This window comes from Microcaecilia unicolor, chromosome 4 (assembly GCF_901765095.1).
Source record: "Microcaecilia unicolor chromosome 4, aMicUni1.1, whole genome shotgun sequence".
Lineage (NCBI taxonomy): Eukaryota > Metazoa > Chordata > Amphibia > Gymnophiona > Siphonopidae > Microcaecilia > Microcaecilia unicolor.
In genome coordinates, this window is record NC_044034.1 from 356,482,726 (window position 1) to 356,500,209 (window position 17,484).

Here is a 17,484-nt window from a genome sequence, read left to right on the forward strand (position 1 = left end):
GGCGTTTGACAAAGTACCTCATGAACGACTCCAGAATAAATTGGAGAGTCATGGGATAGGAGGTAGTGTTCTATTGTGGATTAAAAACTGGTTAAAAGAAACAAAACAGAGAGTAGGGTTAAATGGTCAGTACTCTCAATGGAGAAGGGTAGTTAGTGGGGTTCTCCAGGGGTCTTTGCTCGGATCGCTGCTTTTTAACATATTTATAAATGACCTAGCGATGGGAGTAACTAGTGAGGTAATTAAATTTGCTGATGAGACAAAATTATTGAAAGTCGTTAAATCACGGGAGGATTGTGAAAAATTACAAGAGGACGTTACGAGACTGGGAGACTGGGCGTCTAAATGGCAGATGACGTTTAATGTGAGCAAGTGCAAAGTGATGCATATGGGAAAGAGGAACCCAAATTATAGCTACGTCATGCAAGATTCCACGTTAGGAGTCACGGACCAAGAAAGAGATCTAGGTGTCGTCATTGATGATACGTTGAACCTTCTGCTCAATGTGCTGCTGCAGCTAAGAAAGCAAATAGAATGTTAGGTATTATTAGGAAAGGAATAGAAAACAAAAATGAGGATGTTATAATGCCTTTGTATCGCTCCATGGTGTGACTGCACCTCGAATATTGTGTTCAATTCTGATCGCTGCTTCTCAAAAAAGATATAGTGGAATTAGAAAAGGTGCAGAGAAGGGCGTCGAAAATGATAGCAGGGGTGGGACGACTTCCCCATGAAGAAAGGCTAAAGTGGCTAGGTCTCTTCAGCTTGGAGAAAAGGCGGCTGAGGGGAGATATGATAGAGGTCTATAAAATAATGAGTGGAGTGGAACAGATAGATGTGAAGCGTCTGTTTACGCTTTCCAAAAATACTAGGACTAGGGGGCATGCAATTAAGCTACAATTTAAAACGAATTGGAGAAAATATTTCTTCACTCAACGTGTAATTAAACTCTGGAATTCGTTGCCAGAGAATGTGGTAAAGACGGTTAGCTTAGCAGAGTTTAAAAAAGGTCTGGACGGCTTCCTAAAGGAAAAGTCCATAGACCGTTATTAAATGGACTTGGGGAAAATCCACTATTTCTGGGATAAGCAGTATAAAATGTTTTGTGCTTTTTGGGGATCTTGCCAGGTATTCGTGACCTGGATCGGCCACTGTTGGAAACAGGATGCTGGGCTTGATGGACCTTTGGTCTTTCCTAGTGTGACAATACTTATGTAGTTAGTTCTCACTTCTCAGACCATTGCTTTAACCATTAAGTTGCTCCTCATGTTTCTACCTGGCTACTGATACTTGATATGTTATGTCTGGAAAGGTCTTGGGGAAGAATGTGCCAAAGACAATACAAATTACCTCTTCCGTGACACTGTGAAGGAGTCAGTGTAATAATGGGGGTGCTCACTACCCATTGGCACCCACAAAGCTGGCTTCTGCAGACCTGCCTAGTCTCTCGCATTCTGCAGGAGACTCCTACTTTCGCAGCTCTTCTCCCACACTCTTGCTGGGGTGCGGAGATCTGCCACTGAGCAGCTTCCTCTTCCATCAGCAGCAGGAGATGCATTAATAAGACATCGTCTCCTGCTACTGAGGGACCAGTCTCACCATATCTCACGGCTCTTATCGCGAGACTGGTCCCACAGTAGCAAGAGATAACGTTTTATTAAGCCACCTGCTGCCCGAGGGGGAAGTGGTTTCTTGGTGCCACCTGAGGTTTTCAGAGATGGAACCAAGAGGTACAGTGCGGGGGTGGTATTGGGTGCAACTGGGCAAAGTAGGGGCATGGCTAAAATCTCCCTCGCATCGATCCCTGTGGCAGCTCTTCTCCTATGGTGATAGATTGTGAGACACCAGTGTGAATGATCAGATTTATTTATTTATTTATTAGGATTTATTTACCGCCTTTTTGAAGGAATTCACTCCAGGCGGTGTACAGTAAGAATAGATCAAACATGAGCAATAGGCAATTACAGCAGTAAAAATACTCCAGTAACAATACAAAGTATGGCATGGTATACTACTTGCAATGACTACACAATACGTAATAGAACATTATAATTGGTAGTGAAGGGTAAGGCAGAGTTGTAACATATAGATAGGTAAGAAAGTACAAAGAATTAGAAAGTAAGGTGATAGATTTGAAGAAAGTTGCACGTGAGGTCAAAGAGATGGTTAAATATTATCTCAGTTAGGGTAGGAGTGGATAAACATGTCCCGCTGCAGTATGTGCAGCCTGAGTCAATCCTTGTGTGTGTGAGTGAGACTAATAAGTTAGTTACTTCTTCCGTTAAAGGCTTGGTTGAAGAGCCAAGCTTTCACTTGCTTCCTGAAGTAGAGGTAGTCTTGTGTTAAGCAGAGCCTTTCAGGCAATGCATTCCAGAGTGTGGGGGCTACTCCGGAGAAGGCTCGCTTGCAGGTATCACATCGTGTAATGTCTTTTGGAGAGGGTGTAGTTAGTGAAAGTCCTTGGGAGGACCTTAGTGTCCTTGGCGGTGTGTGGAGGGTCACCCTATTTTTCAGGTACTCAGGGCCATTTCCTTTCAGGGCCTTGAAGATCAGACAGAGAGTTTTAAATTTAGCCCTGTATTGTACTGGTAGCCAATGAAGTTTTTGCAAAAATGGTGTGATGTGGTCACGTCGCTTGCAACCTTCTATTGTTGCCTTCTTTTGCAATGAAACATATCTGTATGTATTTTTAACACTATTTTGAACTTAGCAAAGTCTTTTTTTTTTTTGTCATTCCCCCATGTCTTTGTCATTTTCTCACTTTGTTGACCAACCTTTCCAGCTCTGTTTAACCTCCAGTCATAACATGTGTTCCCCAGGTCTGTTAACTGTAAAGTCTCAATATCTTGAAGTATAACCTTGGCACACCAGCACACACCTGAAGTCTCTTTATTTTCTGAAGTTTCCTTTATTGAATAAACACAGATAATTTACTCACAGTCAGATGTTCAGAAGTGCTGCCCCAGGGCACAGAGACTCCGTAATTCTGAGAGCTGTGTCAGTGATTGGAGGTAGAAATCTGAAGAGAGGCAGCTTTATTGCAGAAGTGAGAAAATAGTTGAATGGGTAGAAGTAAGCTCAGAGCTGGGTGACTGGAGAGTGCAATATCTCATTAGGAAGATCCCCAGATGTTATAAACAACTTTGAAAAGTATCTCTAGACAAAGCAAGCTCCCCTGCCCCATAAACTTTTGATTCTAAATATTGTCATGTTGAAAGTCCTTCCTTTTTTGAGTGTTTTTCCCCTGACGGAAGGAGGAGTGAGGGAATAGTGGGATACCTGCCAGAACACCCTTTGCCCATCTGGTAGGTGATTGGCATGAGATACAGCTGATTCATCTTTCTATAGTCTGTGTCTCTCCTTCAGCCTCCCTTGGCTCCTCACCCAGAATTCGGCTACTGCTGAACCTGAGCAGTGAGAGAGTTGGCAGCTGCCCCATAATTTTTGTGGTGTTTTAATCACACGTATGAGGAGGTGCAGTTTGAACCAGACGGCCGGGTTTTACAGGAGACACTGGCAGAGCATTGGTCAGCGAGTGGTCTTTTCCAGAAGGTCCCACAGTCCAATTCTGGTTATGGTTCAAAGCATCTTTCATGCACATGATTATTGATACCATTGTTAATCATTAGGAATATTTTTATATAATGTTTTATATTAACACTGAATCAAAATATGTACAGGAACAGGAAAGACAGTGCAATTGAAGAGCAGGGTACAAGCTGTACCAAGGGAGAAGAGCTGTGTATATTTATTAAATGCCAAGGCCCTGGTACTGCTGTTCCCGAACCTTGTATTTTTTTTAGTAGCACTGAATGATTGGTCTGTACTTTACATGGCATGAATAAGTTATTTATATCCTCTGGGTCTGATGTAATAAGGGATAAGAGACCCACGTCTGTTAACATCTTGTTCCTGGAAAACAGGGCATTCCAGGACTAGTCTGAATTGTGACTAATTTCAGAAACCAAAGCCTGAATTTCAACATTTAATAACTTTCTAGCAGCTTGTTTATGTAAAGCTATCAAAACATTCCATAGATATCAAGGGGCCTATTTATCCCAGGGTGTTAATGTGTTAATGCCCTTAATGTATTCTAAAGCAGTGTCCAGTCCAGTCCAGGAGTACCCCTTGCCAGTCAGGTTTTCAGGATATCCACAGTGAATATGCATGAACTCGATTTGCATGCACTGCCTCCATTATATGCAAATCTCTTTCATGCATTTTCATTGTGGATAGCCTGAAGACCTGACTGGCAAGGGGTACTCTAGGACCGTACTCGGGAAAATGTTCTGAAGTCCCTGCATGAATATAATCACACAAAAAATCCAAGCATAACACAAAGAAAGTTTACGTTAGTTGTAGAAAATGCAAATGCATGCTAAGAAGCTCATTAATATTCATATGTGATTAGTGTAAATTGTGGTTCATATTAACCTGCCAGGTGACAAGCATAACTGTACGTTTGTAGCCCCTGAAATAACATCTCTTGCTCCACCCTCTCTGCCCATTAACATTATCCCTCTCTTTCCCCAAGTCCCTACCCTTTCCAGGAATGTGCATATCCTATATAATAATTCTCACCTCCAACAGGATGTGCTTGGGACCGTGCCTGCCGGAAGTGGTCTGCTAGGCAGGCACGCACTGACCTCAGTGACATCAGTGACAGACAATTTGGCAAAGCAAAACAATCTGAGTGCTGGCCATTAGGACACAGAGTTGATAGGAGAGTTTTAAAAGACTGAATGAACCGAAAGTGTTAAATGGGGGGAGGGGGGGAGTTCTGAACGACTGAAAGACATGAACATTTGGGACAGGAAAACAATCTCAATGCTGGCCATTAGCACACAGGGTACATAGGAGAGTTTTAAAAGACTGAAGGAACCAAAAGTGTTCGGGGGGGGGGGGGGGGAGGGGGGGGCAAGTTCTGAATGAATGAAAGAAATGAAAATTTACGAGAGGAACACAATCTGAATGCCCGGCATTTGTACACAGGGTAGATAGGACACTTTTTTAAAAAAAATGAAGGACGTGAAAGTGTTACATCTTGGGGGAGGGGTGAGGAGGAAAGCAGTGGGGTATCCGGATACTGGGCATAAGGGCCACGGGGGTACATAGTCTTTTGAAAGCCTTAAGGAACCCAAAGTGTGGGAAGGAGGAGGAAAAGGAGGGGAGGGAACGGGGTGAGGGGCATTAGGAACAGGGGAGGGGGCCCTGTCACACACTCTCATTCTCACACACACACTGTCACACAGACAGTCTCACTCTGTCACACACCCGCACATTCACTCTGGCTCTCTCTCTCAATCATACACACTCCCAGGAAAGCCTTGCTAGTGCCCGTTTCATTCATTCCAGAAATGGGCCTTTTTTACTAGTTTATAAATAATTCATGACTCCTCCAAGCTCTGCCCGAAATCCAACCTGAGCACACCTATTCAAGTCATGTAAACACGCACACATTCTTGTCCTTGTGCGTATTTTTACATTGGGGGGAGGGGAATAATTCTACGATAAGTTGCTTTCATTTCTGCACCAAGGGGGAGGGGGGACTTCTATACATGACACTCAAAAATCCGCACTAAGCACTGTTCTATAAAAGATGATCCAGGATGAGTAGCACGTAGAGCTGATTCCCACGTTCAAAGTTGAGCGCCGGCATTTATGCCAACTGAAACCTGCAGTAAGTAGAGCCCAACTCGTAAAACAAATTGTTAATTTAAGGCAAAGAGTTCAAGGCGGGGGTATCAAAATGCAAAATGCAATCAAACGCACCCAACGCCAAACAAACATTTAACCAAAAGCACTGCCATCTCGCCGGCGACTCGTTTCACATGAGCCTCTCACTCATGGCTCACCTAGCCTCTTCATCTGGTCTACAACATGCTTTGGCTTGTCTTACAAAAACATTTTTTAATATTTATAGAAAAATAACTCACAAAGACCTTCATATATAATATAACAAAGAGCACTTATCTCAAATTGCAAACCGACCAACTCATGGCATTTCAGTGCGTAAATGGCACTATTCTATAAAACTTCAGGCAACTTTTCAGCACGCCCTCTTTTGAGTTTCACACTATGGGATTTAGGTGCCAGTGTTACAGAATAGCGCACAAGCAGATGTACTTGCAAAACCAAACTAGTGTAGTGCCTTGCCCAACTTTTGGTTCAGTGCCCCCCATCTCGCGTCGGCCACCCTCCCCCCACGGTCTGTCTTTAAATGCAGTTATCCTGTCTAGAGCACTGGCAGCATGTCACCTAATGCTACGTGCACCAGCCCTGGCATCTTTCCTCTGCCATGCCTTGCCCCTCCCTCTTTGACGCAACTTCCTATTTCCACAGGGATGTGGCAGAGGGAAGACACCAGGGCTGGTGCAGGCAGTGTTAGGTGAAATGTTGCCAGTGCTTGGGAGGGGACAACCACATATAAAGGTAGATCGGGGGGGGGGGGAGGGGTTGCTGGACCTGGGGATGGAGATTTTGGCTGCTGCACGAGAGCAGGTGAGGCAGACGTTTGGCATCCTGAGCCAGTCTTCACCTGGTCCTGCTTTGAACTGGCCCTGACGGTAAGGACAGAACTGTGAAATTGAAACAAGTTCTTACTGTCTCTATTTGTAGAATGACGAGTCCCACAAACCGCCACTGGGGTTCTCACTCTTTGAACTGATTTACAGAATCGGGGAATCCTGGATTTAGTGAAAGAGATAAAGGAAGGACAGACTTATACCAAGAAGAATGTAGTAAAATATATTTCTCATGAGAGGAGACATCTGGATGGTTCAAGAGGGCTTTGGGTTCTCGTATCATTTCCAGGTGGTGATGTGTGGTATTTTTTTTTTTACTTTTTCATTTTACGTTTGAGAGAAGCATGACCTGACAAAGTTAGGTTGTGAACCCTCTGGTAATAAGGGAAACATCTACTGTACCTGAATGTAACTTGCTTTGAGCAACTACCAAAAGACGAGAGGTACGTCGGGATCTTAATCCTTTAAGTGTTGTCAGTTGTGTACTCTAGTCTTCAGTAGTGCGTGATATTGACAACACAAGGAAAACCTGAAATTGATGTATATTCCTACCCTTTTGTTTCAAAAGCTATATGAAATGACATAGAATACGTTGTTGAAATTTCCCTATGCCATTTCAAGCTGCTTAAGCATAGGGCATCCCAAGTTATCTTCACCCATAGGATAAAGCTGGAGGAAGACACAATCTCTCTCTGTATATTAGGTTATAAATGCATTGAGGCAGGGAGAAAAAGAAATATGGGACTTTTCTGTTCTGGGTAACCTTATGGAGACGACCGGCTCTCATGAAATCATATGGGAATGGAATTGGGGATTGTTAATTAAAGGATTTCAAAAGAGGTCTGGGAGGTGAGGCAAAAAACACATAACAGTGGAGGTGCGATGATTCCTACGTAAAGTAGTCAAGCCAAGGGGAAGGGAGTAGGATAGGTAGGCTCTATCCAAACACGAGGGAGACGTATGGATTTCCAAATCTTTATTGAGAAACAATCAAATGACTTGACACAGCTGCCATGTTTCGGTGCAGATGTGCCTTCGTCAGGAGTCTTATAATGGGATAGCCTGGTGTTTCCTTGTTACACGATATAATTACAAGGGGTAATGCACAGTTAAAAATCCCAAGGGATGGCGATAAGTGTGGAGTCCAGCAATGAGTTCCAACGCAGTAAATAAGAAAAAGTTGAAAATCAACTCCAGGGCTTTTGTGGAGAGAAGAGGTGTTGCGGGTAGGAAGCAGATTAAGGGGAAATATTCGAGGAAAATATTTCGCAACCTGATACAATCGATAGTGCTAAGTCATGCTGACTATTGTAATGGAATTTATGCGGGATGCAAAGAACAAATCTCAAGGAAACTTCAGACCGCTCAAAACACAGCAACAAGACTCATCTTCGGAAAAACACGATTGAAAGTGCAACACCCGTACGTGAAAAACTACACTGGCTCCCAATCAAAGAACGCATCGCCTTCAAAATTTGCACTATGGTTCACAAAATCATCTACAGTGAAGCACCGGGATATATGACAGACTTGATCGACCTACCAACCAGAAACACAACCACATCAGCTCGTAAATACCTAAATCTCAACTTTCCAAGCTGCAAAGGACTAAAATACAAATCTACTGTTTTTCCTATATTAGCACACAAGTGTGGAACACTCTACCAAAAGCCGTGAAAATCACATACGATCACCTCCAATTCAGGAAAAAACTAAAAACTCGCCTGTTTCAAAAGGCAGACCCTCCCGTCCCAACATAAATGCATGTACTTCGCAACACCATAACACTACAGTTCGTAATGATCACCAAACAACTCCATCTGTTCTCCTTGATTTCCTTCATGTGGTCCCCACCACATGAACCTTTTCCTACCACAACTTAACCTTGTATTTGTAATTGTTTACTCCGGAGTCTACCAACACCTCTCAGCACCAAGTAAGCCACATTGAGCCTGCAAATAGGTGGGAAAATGTGGGGTACAAATGTAATAAATAAGCGCCGATCATTTTCTACCCAACCTCAAAATAAATTGTAGAATACAATTATCGCAGCCCTAGATAGTGATCTCTTGTTTGTCACATTCTAAAATGTTATTCATACATTGAGATGCTGCAGAGGTTGTTGAGAGAACTCACGGTGCCATGATCCAGTTTAGTTCCCTGGAAATAATGGAGTTGATGTTCAAAGCGATTTAACAGGGCAGGACAGCCTCCTGTGTGCTGATATTCAGTGGAATTTAACCAGAGAGTGAAAAAAGCACAGCTGGGCCTTCAGGATTGAGATAAACAAAGTCCTTTTAGTCTGAGAAAGACCCGACACGGCCCAGCTGTGCTTTTTTCTCTTATTGTTTATATTTGTGTACTGTGTTACCCTCTCTTTCGTTACCTCATTTAACCAGATAGTGCCACTGAATACCTGTACAATCTGAATTCAGGCAATGGAGGGGCATTCCGAGGGCAGAGTCTGGGGCACTGCTGGGCAGATAGGACCACATAGGAAGCAGTCCTATCATTGACCGGTTAACTACCCAAGCACCAGAACAGAATATCAGCCGGTGCCCAGATAACTTTCAGGTAGCAGCCTGATGTGTTGCCTGGTCCTTTTCCCTCCCAAACCCCCTGAAGTGATGACATAGGCCCAATAGGACCCCCCCCATAACCCCTAAAGGCTCCCTCGAGTCTATCTTAAATAGCCCTGGTGGTCTGGGGGCCCTAAAGGTATCTGTTCTCTTTGAAAATAAAGACATTGTTTTTACCACATTTAACCTCTGGGTTTAAAGACTTTGATGGATCTCTGGAATCCCACCTTTTATCCATCAACCTATGGATTATCCAGAGATGACTCTACCTGAGCTTTCGAGACCACACAGCCACAATTTTGTAATAATGGTTAAGTATAAGAGTTGAGAGATATGTAGTTTATATTTTGAACTTCTTAAAGGCTTTACCAAAAGCAGTAAAAACTACGCTCGACCACCTAAATTTTCGGAAAGCACTAAAGACAGACCTGTTCAGAAGAGCATACCCCACCGACCCAACATAAAAATACCTGTTCACTTGCGACACAATGCAACCAAAGACCGTAACGGACATTACCTGACTCTTCTTCCCCCTTTCCCTCTCTAAGTTCCCCCCAACTGTTCCTACCATACATGTACCTCATTCTACCACAATATCACTTTGTATTCATTCATACCATGTATTTGTTCAGACCGGAATCGGCTAACGCCGTTAACGGTTATATGTAAGCCACATTGAGCCTGCAAAAAGGTGGGAAAATGTGGGATACAAATGTAACAAATAATAATAATTTAGGTTTTTATTTAGAAGACATGAATTTATGATTGGTATAACAAATGAACTTTATGTTGTAATCTGCTCTGTACAGCTGAATATTAAATTAAAACGAGTCTTTGAATAATTTCTGAAAATTCGTATGCAGCGTTTTTGTAGGTTTTGTTTCAAAGGTTGTGTTTTTTTAAAAATTTATTTCAGATGTGGCAGTGGTGGACATGAGTGACTTAGGCAGGCAGCCATCCCTCTTCTATCACCTCGGAGTGCGTGAGAGCTTCGACATGGCAAATAACGTTATCCTGTACCACGACACAGACGCTGACACAGCTCAGTCACTCAAGGTAACATCCCCTCTGCAGAATGAGTATTTTATGGTACTGCAAGCCTTAACGCATTCATTTTTGCCTATTACTTCAAATTTGAATAAACGCTATTATTCATTTATTGTTCTTTATGGAACCAATAAAAAATTCTGTGCATCGCAAATTCCCATGAAGTAGAAATGCTGGAAAATTAGGGATATGTGGGCTCTGGAGCAGGTAAAGGGTGAGGTGATTTAAGGACCTTTAGAGAACTAGCTGTGAAGGTCCTAAAAAAACAGTAAGGCACATGGTTTTCCAATATCCAGCCTGGGACGAAAAAGTAGCAGACTGGTTGTAAATGTATAAAAGTCTTTAAATCACTATACTCGCTCCAAGATGTTAAAAAACTTCTGCCCGACACGACCATGTTTTTTCCAAAGGCTGCTTCAGGGGCATTCAGTTAGTGTGAACATACTCACACACACAACATAATGTTAAAAATCTAATCGATAAAACAATATATAATATCATTAACCATATAAAGGAACATGATCCTTTAAAAAAAATTGGCAACAATAATACAAATGAAACATAGAGGGGCATAATCGAATGGCGCTGGTCATCTATATGGGCGGCCATCTATATGGGCGGCCATCTATATGGCCGGTGCCACAAAGAGCGGTCCCGAACCGTATTATCGAAAAAGATGGCCGGCCACCTTTCGTTGCGATAATACGGTTGGTGCCGGCCAAATGTCAGAGATGGCCAGGTTTGAGATGGCCGGCATCGGTTTTCACCGATAATGGAAACCGATGCCGGCCATCTCAAACCCAGCCAAATCCAAGGCATTTGGTCATGGGAGGGGCCAGCATTTGTAGTGCACTGGTCTCCCTGACATGCCAGGACACCAACCGGGCACCCTAGGGGGCACTGCAGTGGACTTCAAAAATTGCTCCCAGGTGCATACCTCCATTACCTTGTGTGCTGAGCTCCCTAAATCCCCCCAAAACCCACTCCCCAAAACTGTACACCACTACCATAGCCCTTAGGGATGAAGGGGGGCACCTACATGTGGGTACAGTGGGTTTTGGGGGAGTTGGAGGGCTCCCATTTACCACCATGTGTAACAGGTAGGGGGGATGGGCCTGGGTCCGCCTGCCTGAAGTACACTGCACCCACTAAAAACTGCTCCAGGGACCTGCATACTGCTGTGATGGAGCTGGGTATGACATTTGAGGCTGGCATAGAGGCTGGCAAAAAAATGTTTTTTATTTTTTGGGTGGGAGGGGGTTGGTGACCACTGTGGGGGAGTAAGGGGAGGTCATCCCCGATTCCCTCTGGTGGTCATCTGGTCAGTTGGGGCACCTTTTTGAGGCTTGGTTGTGAACAACAAGGGACCAAGTAAAGTCGGCCAAATGCTCGTCAGGGCCGGCTTTCTTTTTTCCATTATCGGGCGAAGCCGGCCATCTCTTAACCACACCCCCGTCCCGCCTTCTGTACCCTGCCGACACGCCCCCTTGAAGTTTGGCCGGCTCCGCGACGGACTGCAGTTGAGGCTGGCCAAAATTGGCTTTTGATTATGCTGATTTCGCTGGACTTGAGAGATGGCCGGCCATCTTCCGATTTGTGTCGGAAGATGGCCGCCTTTCTCTTTCGTAAATACGCAGGATAATCATTTAAAACTTCTCTGTAAAACTTAAAATGTAAATAACTAAAGACAGGCATGGATGTTAGTAAAACCACAGCCCCTAAGCCCCTTTCCTCTTTTTATTTAGTGCTTACCACAGCTTATTATAAAGGACCCCATGGCTGTATATGTTCACAGCAACTGAATGCCCCTGAAGCAGCCTTTGTCGAAACATGGACGTATCAGGCATATGTTTTTAACACCCTGGTGTGAGTGTAGCGATTTAAAGAGTTTTATCGTTTACAACCGGTCTGATATTTTTTCTTCCCATCTTGCTACAACAATGTGTGCAGGCAAATCAGATTTATCTGAAGGCACTTATCGCAGAGTTCAAATTATGAAAGATTTTGGACATGGAAATCTCGTGGTAACATTGCTTCCAGGTTTTATAAATTGATTAAAGAACACGCAGATCAGACTTGAAAGACTCCGGCGAAAAGACTAGCAAGATAGTATGGAGCTCATTTTGGAAAAAGAAAAACATCTAAAAAAGTGTAATAAAGCACTAGTGGTCTGCCGCGCCAGACTGCTGCTGGATCACAACCCTGACCCATCCTGCTACCAGTAGGTTGTGGGAGTAAGGTGCAATGCGCAGCCTAGGGCTGTGACAACTGTCCATAAGATATGGACAGCTCCATGTAAAGCTACGGAATGTCCTGTGTTTATTCTGTGGGAAGCAGCAAGCAAAGCAACAAGCAGGCTTATTTTTGAAAGAGAAGGATGCCCACCTTCCGACACGAATCGGGAGATGGGCGCAGTGCCTTAGCGAGGGCAGCTGACACCCAGGGCGGGTTGCCGCTGCGCACCCCCCCTCCGGAGCGCACCCCCCGGAGCGTGTACGTGCATGGGAAAGCGGCGAGGGACGGGTGGGAGGGCCGAACCACCCCGAGTGCATGTCGCTGGGAGCTGCGTCAGCTCCGCTGGTTCCCTGTTCTCTCTGCCCCGGAACAGGAAGTAACCTGTTCCGGGGCAGAGGGAGCAGGGAACCAGCAGAGCCGACACCCCCCCAGCGGCGTGCACCCGGGGCGGACCGCCCCACTGCCCCCCCTTCCTACGCCACTGGATGGGCGTCCTTCTCTCAGGGTCGCCCAAATTGGCATAATCGAAAGCCGATTTTGGGCGTCCTCAATTGCTTCCTGTCGCGGGGATGACCAAAGTTCACGGGGGCGTGTCGGCACCGTAGCAAAGACAGGACTGTGGCGTGATTAAGAGATGGGCGTAAACAGCCAATAATGGAAAAAAGAAACCTTAAAAAATTCATGCAAATCTCTCTCATGAATATTCATTGTGGATATCCTGAAAACCTGACTGGCTGGGGTGCCTCCAGGACCAGGTTTGGGAACAACTGGCATAGTGCTTACTGCTGGAATCTGTGCCCAATTTTGGGTGTGAGATTTACACCAATTGAAATCTGGTATAAATCTCACGTCTAAATTAGGCGCAGATCTCCCATATTCTATAATACTGTGCGCTTCTTTAGAGAACACCCCCTGACCTGCCCATGACCACACCCCATTTCCAGTTGCACGGTAAAAAAATGTATTCGTGCATCTGTATAGAACAGATGCTTCATGGTGCAACCGCACCTCGAATATTGTGTTCAATTCTCGTTGCCGCATCTCAAAAAAGATATAGTGGAATTAGAAAAGATGCAGACAAGGGCGACGAAAATGATAAAGGGGATGGGACGACTTCCCTATGAGGAAAGGCTAAAGCAGCTAGGGCTCTTCAACTTGGAGAAAAGGCGGCTGAGGGGAGATATGATACAGGTCTATAAAATAATGAGTGGAATTGAACGGGTAGATGTGAAACGTCTGTTCACGCTTTCCAAAAATACTAGGACTAGGGGGCATGTGATGAAGCTACAAGGCAGTAAATTTAAAATGAATCGGAGAAACTTTTTCTTCACTCAACGTGTAATTAAACTCTGGAATTCATTGCCAGAGAATGTGGTAAAGGCGGTTAGCTTAGCGGAGTTTTAAAAAGGTTTGGACAGCTTCCTAAAGGAAAAGTCCATAGACCGTTATTAAATGGACTTGGGGAAAATCCACTATTTCTGGGATAAGCAGTATAAAATGTTTTCTACATTTTTGGGATCTTGCTGGGTATTTGTGACCTGGATTGGCCACTGTTGGAAACAGGATGCTGGGCTCGATGGACCTTTGGTCTTTCCCAGTATGGCAATACTTATGTACTTATGTACTTAGTGGATGGTAAGATGCACACATAAATTCAAATTGTTGCCAATTAGCACCAATAATTGATTTTTAGCACCCGGTTATTGGCGCTAATTGGCTGGTTACTCAATTAAATTTGTGTGCACATTTATAGAATTTGGGAGCATATAAGTTACAAGATATAAAGTGAAGTCAAGTAAATTAAGTAAAACAGTAATCACATTCGCCATACAACCAAGAGCTCAGTGCGATTTACAATTCAAAGAAAACATGCATTCTGTTGGTACTAGAATATGACAGCGGGCTATTCGTTTAAATATTTAGGGGTTTAGCACACATGGGAGAGAGCCGAAGCCCAAATTGCCTTAAATGTGGAGAGAGCCCAGGTACGTTCCTACATATGTTTTGGAGTTGCACTCGAGTAAAAGGGTTCTGGACTCAGGTTTGGGGCTTTTGGGAAAGGAGATTGGGTATTAAAGTTCGGAAGACAGTTGAACAATTAATATTAGATTTACCTGATTCTTTTCGAGGATAGAATCGTTTTGAAGTATTATTGATTCGTAAGATGTGCTTACTAGCAAGGAAATGTATTTTACAATACTGGACGGTTAAAGACCCTCCAGCATATTGGCACTGGAGGAACCAGGTGCATCAACTGGCCTCTTGGGAGGCTGGAGAGATTAGATACTCACAAGAAAGAGAACTACGTTTTTGGCCATTTGGGGTCCCTATTTAAACATCCTAAATCCCAGAGGTCGGAGCTTGCTTCTAAATGCAAGGTGAACTTCCTATGGTGATTTGGTACCGTTCCTTCAGGGGGGGAATGAGGGGGGGAGGGGGGAGAATGAGGGACGGGAGGGGAGTTCAGAGAGGGGGAGGGAGGGGGGTAGTCAAAGGGTGGATTAGGGGCTGAGAGAGGGGAGAGGGCTTTTATCTCAGGGTTCTTCTAAGTTGGTTATATTGGGAATATGTTCTTTAATTGATTATAATTTATGAGGGGCGATACTCTGCGAGCCCATCCCTGTAAGGATAGTATCATAAATGGAGATCATTGTGTATGATGCAGGAGTATTTCAGTTGTGGGTAAGATATGGGGATGTATTTAGATCTCTGTTGAACGGCTGCTCAGTCATTAAAATGGGGGTTATTAACAATATTAATAATATTATCTTGTTGGAATATAAAGTTCAAACACTGAAGGTTGATAAATAAGTCGTTGTATAATTGTATCAAGACTCGATGTACGCTATATGAAGAGCCCTGTATGACAATGTTTATTTTGTTGTATTTTCAATAAAAATCGTTTAAACATAAATATTTAGGGGTCTTTTTACTAAGCTGCGGCAAAAACTGGCCTTAGTGTACCTTTATGTGGGTTTTCTGTGGGCTAAGGCCATTCTTACCACAGCAATAAAATGGTCAATATTCCATTTTGTATATCAAAGCCCATGTGCTAATATTGCCATTAGCGTGCGGCCATTAAAAAAAATCACTCTGTGAGCATTTACCGACATCTCTTATGTAGGCAGTAAGGGCTCACGCTGTAATCCAGTTAGCGCATGGTAACGTAGTGCAGAAATGTCCACTGTCTACCCCCCCTGACACGCCCCCTCCAAACATAAATTACTCAACTCATACCTTCCTTCTTCTCATCTTCTCTCCTCCTCTCCTATACTCACTATCTCCACTCTCCCAAATCAGGACCTGCTTGCCTTCAAGGTCCTTCATCAGTGCCTTATCCACCCTCTTTCCCAATGGTAGCTCAAATCTGCATTTAACTGAGTGCTAAATTTCTAGCTCTTGGAGGGAGCGATTGGATGCAGTCATCCCAAACCATAAGCAACATTATTTTTCCACTTCGGAGTTGCTTTAGCTCCCTCACATCCCCATTCTATCAATTTATGGAGCTTATTCTTCCAGATACAGATAGATGGAGCAGCCTCCTGTTTGATAAGTACAGCTTTCGAGAGGTTCCTTGGGGTGATGGTGTCTGAGAAACCCAGGGCGATGAAACAATGCGACAAGGTGGTAGTCCCACCTAGAAGGATGCCAGTCTGCATAGAGAGGAGTATAATCAGCAGAAGAAAGGAGGTGTTGATGCCCCTGTACACAGGGCTGGCCCAAGGCAAGATGATGCCTGAGGTGGAGCTTGCCTGCCTCCCCCCTCCGGCATTGTATCTGGTCACGGCGACTTTCCAAGCCCGACAGCGGCAGCAAATTGCCATATGCTGCCCTGCCACTGCTGACACCCGCCACTTCCCTTTACTGCGGCTGCCTGAACGAAACAGGAAGTTACTTCAGAGAGGCGGCCGCAGTAAAGGGAAGAGGCGGGTGCCGGCGGTGGCAGGGCAGCATATGGGAATCGCTGCCGGGCTTTGAAAAGTCGCCATGACTAGGTAAAATGCCGCAAAGCCGCCACCCCCCCCCCCCCGAGATGCCGCTCCTAAAGCATGTCGCCTCAGGTGGCCTAATGGTCGGGCCGCCCCTGCCTGTACAAGTCATTGGTGAGGCCTCACTTGGAGTCTAGTGTTCAGTTTTGGAGGCCGTATCTTGCTAAGGCCATAAAAAGACTTGAAGCGGTTCAGGGAAAAGCGACAAAATGGTATGCGGTTTGCATCACAAGACGTATGAGAAGAAACTTGAGTACCTGAGCATGTATACCCTGGAGGAAAGGAGAGACAGGGATGATATGATACAGACATTCAAATATTTAAAGGCATTAATTTACAAACAGACCTTTTCCAGAGATGGGAAGGTGGTAGAACTAGAGGACATGAATTGAATTTTTTTTTTTTTTTTTTGGGGGGGGGGGGGGAAGAGGCCTCAGGAATAACGTCAGGAAGTACTTTTTCACAGAGAGAGTAGTAGCTACCTGGAATGCCCTCCCGCGGGAGGTGGTGCAGATAAAAATGGTAAGGAATTAAAAAAATGTGTGGGATAAATACAAAGGGTTCCTGTATAGAAGGCATGGAAGCAAAGAAGCTTATTGGTGATTAGACGGCAACCCCAGTAATTGAGAAGCAAAGCCAGTGCTGGGCAGACTTCTTCGGTCTGTGCCCTGAAATGGCAAGGACAATCAAGGTCAAGTATATGTATGGAGTATCACATCATACCTTACACTATAAGTTTATCTTGTTGGACAGACTGGATGGACCGTACAGGCCTTTACCTGCCATCATCTACTATGTTACAACATTGCAGGATATGTTTTTGCTCCAGTAAAACATATTTCCTGATGAATAGTCCAGCTGCCCTGTAGCAGTTCTAAACAGCTATCACCTGTCTCTTTTCTATATGTACACAGCGTACAGTTTTCAAGGGTGTTTGTTATGCAAGTCTCAGATCTTGATGCGGGATGTATTATACACTATCCCCCTAATTGTATAAAATTTGCCAAAAATTGTGTGCCAGATTTGGGCATGCGCCAGATTTGGGCATTACTACTACTACTACTACTATTTAGCATTTCTATAGCGCTACAAGGCGTATGCAGCGCTGCA

At 44.3% G+C, this 17,484-nt stretch overlaps 1 protein-coding gene across 3 annotated transcripts in view; it reads left to right on the forward strand.

Moving 5' to 3' along the window:
* MAP3K15 (mitogen-activated protein kinase kinase kinase 15) overlaps nucleotides 1–17,484 on the forward strand; it is a 223,385-nt gene that overhangs the window by 55,283 nt on the left and 150,618 nt on the right. For all 3 annotated transcript variants that reach the window (XM_030202273.1, XM_030202274.1, XM_030202275.1), the window contains exon 2: nucleotides 10,020–10,159. In XM_030202273.1, coding sequence (XP_030058133.1) covers nucleotides 10,020–10,159 — 140 coding nt within the window. The remainder of the gene's footprint in view (nucleotides 1–10,019; nucleotides 10,160–17,484) is intronic.